At 45.7% G+C, this 12,295-nt stretch overlaps 1 protein-coding gene across 1 annotated transcript in view; it reads right to left on the bottom strand.

The window, feature by feature from the left end:
• LOC101173048 (solute carrier organic anion transporter family member 3A1) overlaps positions 1-8,482 on the bottom strand; it is a 35,215-nt gene extending 26,733 nt beyond the window's left edge. The window contains exons 1-2 of the mRNA XM_011494020.3: positions 7,373-8,482; positions 4,508-4,967 (exon numbers count right to left, since the gene is read on the bottom strand). Coding sequence (XP_011492322.1) covers positions 4,508-4,967; positions 7,373-7,531 — 619 coding nt within the window. The 5' untranslated portion in view covers positions 7,532-8,482. The remainder of the gene's footprint in view (positions 1-4,507; positions 4,968-7,372) is intronic.
• Between the last annotated feature and the right edge of the window lie 3,813 nt (positions 8,483-12,295).

Here is a 12,295-nt window from a genome sequence, read left to right as displayed (position 1 = left end):
ACAGCAGCAACAGCTGCCTTGTCTTAATTCCTAGACAGGAACAGAGCTTTTACTTTGCAGAAAGTTGCTCATTTACAGAGACAGCTTTAAGCTAAAAATGAAGACAGAAAACAGAAAAAAGTCCAGATAAACGAGTAATTTACATAAGTGAGTTTAATTTCCCCCAAATTTTACAGATGTTTCTAAATTCCTGTTTACCTACATTTAATTTACAAAGAAAATTGATTAATTTCTTGCACACAGATTCATCTCCCATGTAATGTTTTTTAAATTTTGTTGCACTAAAATATTATGGAAAATATATCTGACTTTTATGCTATATAACAATAGGTGGATGGATGGAATAGATTGTTAAGTATTATCTGTCATTTGTTCACTTTGTCTTAACAGCCTCCCCATGAAGCTTCCACCGCCATGCTTATCTTCAGTGTTAACATTATTGAAATCATTTTTCTTACATAATATGTCAGCAGTAAAATTTAAGTTAGAGCATTTTACAAACCAAACACAATGATTAATTAAACCAGAATTTTTTAGCTTGAAACATCTTTCCTGATTTTTATTTTTCTAGATTGAAGCTGAAGTACTGAGAGGAGTTTTCTTTTAACCAACCATGACGTCACTGGCAGATGTTTCAAAATGGACCAGCAGCCGTCATGGCTGGATGAAGAAGAAAAAAAAAAGACCTTCTATCTACTCCAACATTTCCACTGATGGAAGCAAGTTTTGTAGAAGATGCAGGGAATGTTTTGATCTTTGTGACGTTCGTAATCCTAGATGCTTCAATGTTGTCCTCTTGGGCAGAACATTGTGGCAGCGTCTGTCGCGTCAGGTCACAGAGACCAAAAACTGCTGAAAAACGTTTGGATTAAACAGTTTTCCTCACTTTTCATCTGGATACGGAGCCGAAAAACAAGGATCTCAGAATAATTCTTGGATTTTCTTGAACTGCTACGGTGGCAACAGATGGGATATTATGCGTGTTATGTCATTCCTGTGGTTCCTCCTGTTACTGTATTTGCTGTCCTCTGATGAACATTAGAAGGAAGCCGTTTGTGGTAAAAATAAAAATAAAAGGGGAGAGGTTTGAACGCCTGGTTACATAAAAAACACCTTTGTTTAAAATTATTTTTATTTCTATTTCTGGCTGAGCATTTCCACGCTTATGTAGCGATAAAAACGGCTGGTAGCAGAGCTGCAATGTGCTGCAGTTTGTAGTAAATACTCGTGTGACTTCAGGATCTTCTGTGAAATTGTTTCCACTGTGCATGAAAAAAAAGGAGCAGTGTCATCTGTGTCTCCAAGTTTGTCTTTCCTATCACCAGAATCCGATAAACATGTGTAATGCGCAGCTATACTGACAGTGCATGTCAGAGGCCCAGGAGGCACAGGGAGGGGCAGAAACCCCCCCGGCCCTAATGACTGGGCTTCAACCCTCAAAGGTCTGGAGACTCTGCTGTGGGCCTCCAGACAGGCAGTGCCTTCAGTGTTCTGGCTCTGCGGTCCGGCCACATGAATTATTGAAGATCATCAGTATTCCAGCTCATACCGTGGGGGGGTTGGGGGTGGGGGTGGGGGGATGAATGAACTGCAGTTTTTAGTTTCAAACATGCTGCTGTGCTGCAACGGACAACAACATCTACAGCTCAAGCGATTGTTTTTCACAGTTTTCTACAAAGCACTTTGGATCAGGAAACGTCGCTCTAAAACAAAAATAAAAAAGAATAAAATAAAAAAACACAGTAATGGCATGGAAATCAAATTATTCAAAAATGAATGAATAGATAAAAAAATACACATTAAAAAAAATATCACTGTAATAAAATGTTGGAAAAAGAGCTGCCCTTGAATGACCTTTACCTTTGCTGCAGTCATCTGCACTGCCATGCCAAGCAAATGTCCCAACCACAACAACAGGAGGTAAATGGTATTTTAATGTCATTCAAGAATTTAAAAAAAGAGTCCGATCTGTATTTATAATGGGGCCTTCGTGAACTTTTGTTGATAAATGATGTGTAGTAATCCTCCTGCTCTTATGACATGGCATATTTTCCATTATTTCCCTCAGCAACAATTCAAGCATTCACACCGAAGTAGAACAACGCGTCACCACTTCAAATGAAAAAGTCAATGTAAACATGCTTATGTGCACATTTTGGGCTTCAACATTTAAAACTCTCGCATTCACACGTCGCCATGCTAATTTTTAGGTCCGTTTTCAGGCTCTAAGTACCAAACATGCAGCCATTGAATGCATGTTGCAAGTTAAACCAGTTGAACTTTGACCAATCAGGGACTTGGATTTGGTAGCGTCCTCTTAAATTCCATTGACTTGAAAGGGCTAATCATTAGAAAAGGCATCACGAAGAAGAAATTAAAAATAATTGCGGTTTGTTCCCAGCCAGAGCTGTGAAAGAAAAAGCCTGGAGCGAGATTAATGAGATCTGCACCACTACGACATTTCACACAAAGCCTCTTCCAACTGTAGGGGGCGGACATGCGCTAGCATCGGGTAGCGACAGTCCAATGTCAACACCATATGCTAAAAGCGAATTCAAGTCCAGTGCGCTCTTCAACGTGCATCACATGCTGGTGTGTAGCGTTAGTCACATTCACCCATGTCCAGTTCCTTAAGGGTTTGTACATCAAAAGACATCATTGAAAATGAGTGTTGCACGATTGTTGTGCATGTCCATTGTGAAATATTTGCAAGGCTGATGGAAGTTGCACACACTTCTGACATACTGGTAATGCTGTTGTATGGTGCCCTTACACCACACTCTAACCCTTGTCCTATCTTGTAAATGGTAAATGGTGTATACTTATAGAGTGTTTTTCTACCTTCTTCAAGGTCCAAAGCGCTTTACAGTCACAGACCCATTCACCCAGTCACACACACATTCACACACTGGTGGCGGCTCCGCTGCCGAAGACTGGCGCCAACCTTCCACCATGGGGTTCAGTGTCTTGCCCAAGGACACTTCGACATATGTTTGCAAGGTGGGAATCGAACCTGCAATCAGAGGGTCGATCACCCTTCAACCGCACCACGGCCGTCCTTTTGGGGTCAAGATGACCCACCCTTATCTTGACGTGTTATCCCTACCATGACAAAGGTGGATTTGGGTAAAGAGGATTTCATGTAATCCACGCACAACAGTGAAGATCAAAACTCATTGAAGAAAAAAGGTTTAGCATACTGTCTTTTGGGGTCTAGATGAACCCGCTCCCAATGTTAACGTGCCTTGAATATCCCAACGGCTAGTCGTTAGTGAGGTGTGAGTACTAGTTCCGTACTGACTGCGTAAATGCTGCACGCACAGGGTGTGCAGGTAAAGAAATAGAGCGACTGCTCGTCTAGTGTAGAGAAGACATCCTGATCCGGCATCTGAATAAAACCAAAAGCGTCATTACTGACTTCAGGAAGAACCGATCCCCTTGTCATCGTCAACACAGCTGTAGAGGCGGTCACGTTTTTCAGTTGCATTTCACAGACACCTGACCTGGTGCTGGCCCAGAAGGCTGCAGCAGCATCTTCCCTTCTTTCCACAGTTGAGGAGAGTAACCCCTCGGATTGGAAGAAGCCCCCAACAGTGGTGAGATAGGGGGAGGAGTTAATTGGGACTCTTCTCCCCTTCTACCAGAACATTGAACCAAACCAAAAGCTTCATCAAAGATGCTTCCTGGCCTCACCGTGATCTGTTCTCCCAGCATGCCTCTGGAAAGAGGCTTTGTTGGTTTTAGCGTAAAACCAGCTGGTTCCTGAATTTTCTCCTCCCACAGTCTATTACACTACTGAACTCTAATAATATCATTACTGTTTTACTTCTTTGTTTTACTAAACCAACCTGATGTTATCAGCTAAATATTGATTTATCATGTTTGCTGTTTCCACTTTCATCTACCTCCTGCTTATTGTTTTTTTTTTTTTGTCAAGTGTTGTTTATTTATCATTTGTGGCCAAAAGAACTAAAGTGAACAATTAAAAAGATGTTTCATGTCAGCTTTATTACCTGTGATCAGTAGGTGGCTTAGCTCATTCTTAGAATTTAGCTTTTACAGTTATTATTTTGAAAATGTCAAAATGAAGAAGATAGAGATCATTTAAGATTGCTGGTAAGTTTCAGTGATGTTAAAGTTTTTAAGGTATGCTTTAAACAATTTTTATTATTATTATTATTAAATATGCTGTTTGTACCCGAGGTTAATTTGACAAAATAAGCTTTTACTTTATTTATATTTTATTCTTTCCTTTGAGAATCAACGAAACCAGAAGTGGTGACAAACTTAATGAGTCTAACTTAATTAACCCTCTAACACGTTTACATTCTTTACACTACCATCTTCAACTGTTTATGCAATAACATAATTCTGGTGGATTCTGGGGCTTTGCTCCGTTATTCAACACTTTACATTAGTAATGTGCTGTTGGTCACTCAAAATGGCTAAAGCAAGAATTATGTTGGAGAATCAGACACACTCGTTTTTATGCTTCCACATGACTCACCGATATAAAGCGATGAGTCCTTCTTGTGGACATGGTCGTCGATGTAGGACACTCCCAGAGGCTGGACGGGTGTGGCTCCAATACCAATTAGAACCTGCGCTCCAATCAGCAGAAGGTACATCTTGTTGGTGTTGGCTCGGTTGGCGCAGTTAAACCCAGAGTCTTGATTTTCTGACCTGGACTTGTTGGAACAAACATCCCGGCCATCTTCGGCGTGCCACGAGTCCCCTTCCTCATATTCGTACTGATGGGTCAGAAACTCTGGCAGAGCTGACAATAGCGCTCCTAACGCCATGACTATCCCGCCGCAGCCGATCAGGCGAGGCCGGTGGGCTTTGGCGCCAAAGTAGCTGACAAACAGGATCAGGGCCAGATTGCCAATTTCGAAGCTGCTAGCAATGACTCCCACATCAGCGCTCTGGAGGTTAAAGCGTCTCTCCAGAGTGGTTAAAACGCTCACCTGGAAAACAAAGAGGAAAAAGAAAGGTTGAAACTGCAGCCAATTACATCAGGGCAGACCATCTAGTTGGATTATAATCCTAATCCCCATCCTCTATATGTGAACCAGAATATTAATGAGGGTAATCTGAGCAGAACTATTAAATTCACACACAGTAGAGAGGACTCAGGTAAAACCGGTCAGATTATAAACACACATTTATCCTAACCTACAGTCAGATTCACTGTACTTAATGCAATGCAAGTACAGAAAGTACAGAAGTAATTCAAGTTATTTTCAATCATCAGGACTTCATTCCTGGTCTGCTTGGAGATTCCTCAGTCTGAATACAATCCATTCAGTGCAACTGAACCAAAACGGCCACCGTAGTTGACATAAACATAGTAGAAAGGAAAGGAGCACATTTGGATTTGAACCAGGACCTTTTTGCTATCAGGCAAGTTTGCTAACCACTGCACCACCACATACTAGAACAACCATTTGTTTAAACTTGCACTTTTTTACAGGTTAGATTTGTGTTTTCAGAAGATGCTGTATGGGGTCGTAAATACAAATAAGTCTTTAAATTGGAAGGGACATTTTTTATTTTGGCAGATAATTGGATTTTTTTAAATCCCAGTTTGGACAATTCATTGTTGTTTCTTTCTTATATTTTAAACAATTCTTATCTACCAGTCACTTTTTTATTTGAAACGTTTATTTTTAATTAGATATTAGATTTTTAAACTGACAGCTTGTACAATGTACAGACTGTTACGAGGGAAGTGGTACATCTCTTCATTTTCGGATGACCTACTCTTGGGGTGCAATCAGACTGGAAAAGTCTGATGGTCTAGACTGTGTCCCCTTAATTTGGTCTGTAAACAAAACCCTGCGACTGAAGATCTCTTCAGTCATTGGCCAGGAATTACCAGGCCGAGGCAAAGAAACGACAGAAAGAATAGCTGAGCAAGGTGCAAGATGGGTCCTAAATGGTAGATAGCATATACTTAAATGGTGCTTTACTACCTTCTTGAAGGCCCAAGGCGCTTTGCAGTCACAGACACATTCACCCATTTGCATGCTGATGGTGGCTCCCCTGCCGAGCACTGGTGCCAGTCTTCCACCAGAGGCAGAGTTGCTTGCTGTTGCTTGCCTCTGGGTTGCCCAGGGATGCTTTGACACAGGGTTGGAATTGAACCCACAGACTTATGATTGGAGGTTGACCACCCTACCACTGTTACCACGGCTGCCCCTTGCTAAGAAGACTTTGGCTAAGAAGGTACGCTGATAAGTGTTTATGGCATGTAAAGTGTTGGGAAAACTGTGTGAGAAGGAATGTGCAGCATGTTAAAAGTTGTTTTAATGAGCCTACGTTCATCTGACCACATTTCAATGACTTTCTGTGTCTCATCAAAGTGGCTGCTGTCTTTCTTCTCTGTTTACATCCAATAATGCTCAGCCTCAGTGGCCATTTTGGTTCAGTTGTTCCGCTCCGAGCACAGAACCTATTCAGACTGAGGAAACTCAGATCCCACAGGAACTCAGTTCGATTGGAAACTAACCAAGACCACCACGAAAGATGGGTACGAGAGTGGTTTCTGTCCCAGACCAGGGTCCGCTTGGGTGTTTGCAGACTAAAAATTTGTTACCTAGGGAAATGAACTCTGGTTTACTTTAAGCGAACCAAGTGTGTCCAGTCTGAATACCACCTTCAATGCACTGAAGAGACTTGGAACCACAAAGAGCTTGCACTGATGGAGGTTACTATACCTGCTCTGTGCTGCAGGTAGCAAAAGTCCAATGAAGAGGAGGAGATGGAGGAGGAAAATTTGGTCTGACAGACCCAGACAGAAATGAGCGATCAGAGTGAAGGACAAGCAGGGATGAAGATGAACGGCAGCAGCATCAGGAAAAAAGAAGAAAAGAAGCTCTGGATGATGGGAGATGAAGCAAACGTGGTTCTGATTATTTACAGTAAACATCAACAGATGTAGGAAATATCTTGGGGGAGCTTTGATCAGGAATCAGATCAGGAATCAGATTGACTGGTTTTTGAGATACTGCCCTTCCCTTGATGATGCTGTGCCCCCCCCCCCCCCCCCCCCCCCGTCAAATCAAATGAGCCATTACTGATGGAAAGGAACAGCGGGTCCTTCTGTTGTGGTGGTCGCGTCATCTCTCGGGTCTGAGTGCTGCATTATTTACTGTAACGGAGCCGGTAGGTGGAGGGAGCTCAAATATGCCCCCCTTACACACACACACAGACACACAGCTAGTCCGTGGAACCCACAGCGCCTGATGATGCAGCGGCCTCACAGAGGATGCGCGTTCCGTGACTGGAGATGATTCTCTAAACACGAGCGTGGTCCTCATCAGCTGAGAAACCGCGCGCGCACCTTTGGTGCCGAAGGCAGGGAACTCACCAGGTACGCGCCCACGGTGCCCTGCGCCAACATGAGCGCGCATTCCGACACCAGGAAGATCTTAATGTTGGAAAAACACGAGGTCTTCTTCTCGCTGTCATCCTGCTCCGGGTCGTCAGTGCTGCTCCTCTCCGCGCAGATCTGGCTTTTAACCTGCATCCTTCGGCTCAGGGTCCGCAGGGGCCGGACGGCGTGAAACAGCACGGGTCAGGACCGGGTTGGAACATCTGGTTCCGACGGTGACGAGCAAAAACTGCAGAGGAAAACGGTGAATCTCCAGCCCGTCCCCGCAGGTGGCGTCTGCGGCGCAGTCCGTCACGGCGTGCGGCGGGCTTGGTTCCTCAGCGAGCGCGGGCTTCCGGCTCGGATGGTGATGCTCTCCACGCAGTCTGGTTCCGAGATGCAGCTTCGCTCCTCCCCCAACGCGAATCTCATCATGGCATCTTCACACTCTCGGCTCCTCTGCCTCTCTGTCAACGTGATGCCTCCTCGCTCCTCCACCCGCGCAGCCTGTCGGTCCACAGCTCCGTGCCAAGAACCTTCAGAACCCCCCACCAACAAACCCATCTGACCTACAGCAATGCGGATAAAAAGGGTTGATGTGGTCCCTTTAGACTAGAGAGGAAGCTCAGACAACTGTCACTTAAAGGCCTCTTTGGAAAATAACATTCTTGGTTTTGATTTAATTCGTTTTTGTGCGTTAGAAATGACTGACATCAACCAACAGATGTCAATATCACAGGAACATATGTGCAGAAAATGTAAATATTTCTAGAAAATATAACATTTGATTTTGTCAAATGAAAACCTTCAAAACTATCAAGTATTTGGTTTTTCACGTCTGTTTAGAAAAAATATGTTCCATTTACTAGAATCATTTGGAACCAGCTGATTCCATCACTTTTCACAGTCATTTCGATCATAAAGCAGCTGATCACTCTGGATCCCCCACAATCATTGACGGTGCTCTCCAGGTTTGATGCAGATGCAACAGAGTTCATGTGTCGTTTCATCAAAACACAGGAATGTTGTCCAAAAGTTTTAACTAAATTTCTAAAAGATGAACAAAAAAGCAGTTTGGGGTGTTTTTTGTTACATTTTTCTGATGATGGAGGACATATGTGAAGAAAATCAAGATTAAAATAGCTTTTTTGTTTATTTCTTCATTCAAATAATTAAAAATCAGGAGCAGTTGGCAAAATGTCCTTTCAAAAACCTTGAAGATGTGACGGAGAAATAGGCAAGCCACAAACTCCCTGCTCCGCTCAATTCCGATGCATCCAATTGCGGACGACTACATCCATGTCTTGTCCGTCTTTGTTTTCCACGTCTGAGCTGGAATCTGGCTAAAACTGTATGGCTGGATAGCTCCAATGTTGCTCGCCATTTTTGTTGCACTGCTATTGTTTGGTTGGAGGTTTGAGGAGCTGTAGTGAGGGAGAGTGTAAACAGAGAGCTCTCAGGAACAGGTAGGGGAAGTAGGGACAACGTTGCTCCATGCCAGCGGTCCTGCCCACAATTCAGAGTTAAATTTCGAATAAACTCCTGCTGCTTTGCAGATACCATGTCCCAGAAAACAACACCGGTTTTTGATTTTGGAAAAAAATGATACCAACAATCATGATTAAAAGACCACTTTACAATCCATCAAAAGATGATCAGATTGAGTCTTTAACCCTTGTGCTATCCTATGGGGTCCAGATGACCTGATTCTCAAATTGACGTGTTATCCCTACCACGATAAAGGTGGAGAGGATTTCATGTAATCCATGGACACCAGTGAAGATCACAAATCATTGAAGAAAAAAGGTTCAGCGCACTTTCTTGTGGGGTCTAGTTGACCCCACTCCCAATGTAGCACAAGGGTTACTCAGATTATCCATGATTTATCAAAGAAGGCTGGATTTTTAAAACATCCTGTTTACACAAATTTGTGCAGGTTTTCTTTCCCTGTGAAAAATTAATTTTCAAAAAATTTCCCTTTGGATTAACTGAAACTATGTCAGTAGGACATTAGAATTTATCTAATATGACTGAGAGTGGAAATTAATTTAGAAGTGCATTGACATTAGACAAAGAAAAAAACGATCCACTTGGACTAGATGTTTCTGGTCTTCCTCAGCAACAGGTTAAAGCTCTCCTTGATGTGGCAATTACAGACAGTGAGTCTGATTTACCTATCATCAAGTGGCGATTGGCACCTCTCCTTCCTCAACTGCCCAAGACACACGGCCAATGGTCAAAGGGCTCAACTACAAAGTACAACATTGACAATCTGTCAAGAGTGTCCTGGGGCCATGCGCCTCTGGATCTCTTAGTGTGGTTTTGACTAACGGACCAAACAGTAGTATTTTGAATTCTTTTCTTAATTGAAATGTTTTCAAAGGAAATTTGAACAAGTATTTAAGAAAATTGTGTTCTCAAAAAGCATCCTAACTCTTCAAGTGATATAGGAATCACAAAGTATATATGCCAACAAGCTTTAGGGGGAAAAAAACAGTCCAAATCAATATTATCATTTACCAAGAAAAAATATTAAACAGTCAATCATAAAACTGAGCTTTGAGTCTGGGGTGGGGTGGGGTGGGGGGCTTGTCGGCCCTGTCCTGTGGGGGGGCGTTCTGGGGGGGAGGGGGGGCCCATTATTAGTACGGGTCGGGGGGGCTAGCGGGTCGGGGTCTCCGCTGAGGCAATCAGTGGTTGCCTCGGCCGGTTGGCCTCCTCGGTCCCGTCGAGGCCTGACCAGAGCTCTTCTAGGGCCGGCGTCTGGGGGTGGGGGCCTGGGCTTGCTCCGGGGGGGGGCGACGCTTTCTGGCTCCTCTCTCTCTGTGTGGGGTGGGTGGTGCCGGGCCTGGGGTGTCGGCGCCTCCGGGGGTGGGCCCCTGGGCTGGGTGGCCCTGGCCCCTTTGCTGGGGGTGGGCTGGGGGACGGCTGTTTGACCACCGGGGGACAGTCTACCAGCTGTCCCCAACTTACCCCCTTCCTTATATAACCTCATATTAGGGTGAGGGGGTGGGGGGTTTAGCCTGCGATGCGCCTTGGGGGGGGGCTACTTGGGAGTGGCCCCCCTCCTATGGTTGCCGTATGGAGTGGGCCCCCCCTCTTTCGGTTTTATTTGCACCTTAGACACGTAGGGTCCTTGGTAGGGGGGGTGCTTGGACATCACTGCCAGCAAGCAGCAGATGTCCTCCTGGCACCCTACCCGCCAATTTTAACCGCACCTTAGACATTTAGGGCCCCTTGGTGTGGAGGGTGAGGGGACATCACTGTGAGTAATCAGGAGATGTACCCTTAGTGCCCTACTCGCCAATTTTAACTGCACCCCCCTTAGTACACACACCCCTCCCCCTTCAATATATACATTCAAACATAAACACACACACATGCACACAAACACCCTCTCAAACACCCATACACGCACACACATTTTACAAGGAAGGTGGGACCTGGGTCCATCTGTCCCCTACCCCGTCCCTGGTGGGGGGTGTGGGCCCCTTGGCGATGGCGGCCGTGTCCCTTGGGTGCCGGCTCCCTGGGCCCGGCGGTGCTCTCTCCGCACGGTGGGGGGGTTCATATTACACCTGAGCCGGGGGTGTTCGTGTCCCTGGGGGGTGGGTCCTGGTCCTTGCCCCTGGGCGCTGGGCCCCGCCAAACTTCCAACATGGCCGAGCCTGGTCGGGCCATATTTATAACATCCCTTATGGGCCGCCCTTTTTTCCCCGGGGTTCCCCCCTCCTGGGCGGGGGCGGCGGGCCCCTGCCTTGCTCCTACCTGGACCAACCGTGGGCCGGGTGGGTGGCTGCCTGGAGTGCGGAGCGGGTCTCCCTTGGGGGGTCCTGGCTCGTACCTGGGGTCGGGGCGGGGGGATGCCCGGAACTCCTGGGTGGTGGTGGGGTGCTCGTCTGGGGCTGTGGGCGTCCCTCTCCGGTGGGGCCCTGCGTTGGGCTCTTCCGGCGCGGCGGGGGGCTGCTTTCCTGGCTGGGCTGGGGCGGCGCTCTCTTTCCCTCTGCGCCTCCCTGCTCTCTGGCTCTGGGGGCCTCACGGCGGTCCTGCTGGCCCTGGCCTGGGTGGCGGTCTTGGTCGCCCGGGGGGCGGTTGTTCCCTGCCTGTTCCCGTGTGGCGCTGGGGGAATTCCGGCTGCCGCTGCTGCTGCGGCGGGGGTATGGGTGTGGGGGTGGCTGGGCGCTCCTCCTCCTTCTTTTCACATTCCACCATCCATTTTAGAAGAACATAAACACTCACCTGAGCACAGGTGTTAGCTCACCTTTGCACTAATAGTTTGCATGATTGAATGAATGAAAGATTTCACACTAGTTGGTTTAAAGGCATAAGTATGCGTTCGTGAACACTATCTGTTTTGTGTGCATGTTGACATGTGGACATTTCTGCGGCTAGCAGGTGTGTTGATAATATTTGAGTGTGTGTGAACAGGCCCCGCCCTTTTTGTACTACATTTGAACCGTACCGTAACGATAAACAACCAGTAAACCTGCCTGCTCTATGCTGCTTCATGGTCTTACCCCCCTTCCCCTCCTATTATCACCCTCCTACCCCCCCCCTCTCTCTAACGTCCCTCTCTCTTGTTCCCCTCTTTCCTTTTCCGTCCGGTCCAACACCAAAGATTTTCAAACATGATTGAAATTAATAAAGTTTGGCCTCAATTACAAAAGGGGTTTATTCAGACATACCTTTGGTTTGTCTGAAGATGAATAACCCCTCTTGTTAGAATAAAATATGTCCAACACAAGAGGCCCTCAGCTCTCATCTGTTTGCCTAGCTGTTGGACAGGACAAGTTAAAAAAAAAAATAAATAAAAAAAATAAAACTGAGCTTTGTGTTTCTTAAAGAGCTAAGTACAATAGGCTATGTTGGTCAAATAGGCTTAACTGTGGAGTCCTGTACTTAAAGGGTTTACTTTGGACA

This window comes from Oryzias latipes, chromosome 3 (assembly GCF_002234675.1).
Source record: "Oryzias latipes chromosome 3, ASM223467v1".
Lineage (NCBI taxonomy): Eukaryota > Metazoa > Chordata > Actinopteri > Beloniformes > Adrianichthyidae > Oryzias > Oryzias latipes.
Note: the sequence above shows the minus strand (reverse complement) of the source record. Positions and strands in the feature narration are given on the sequence as shown.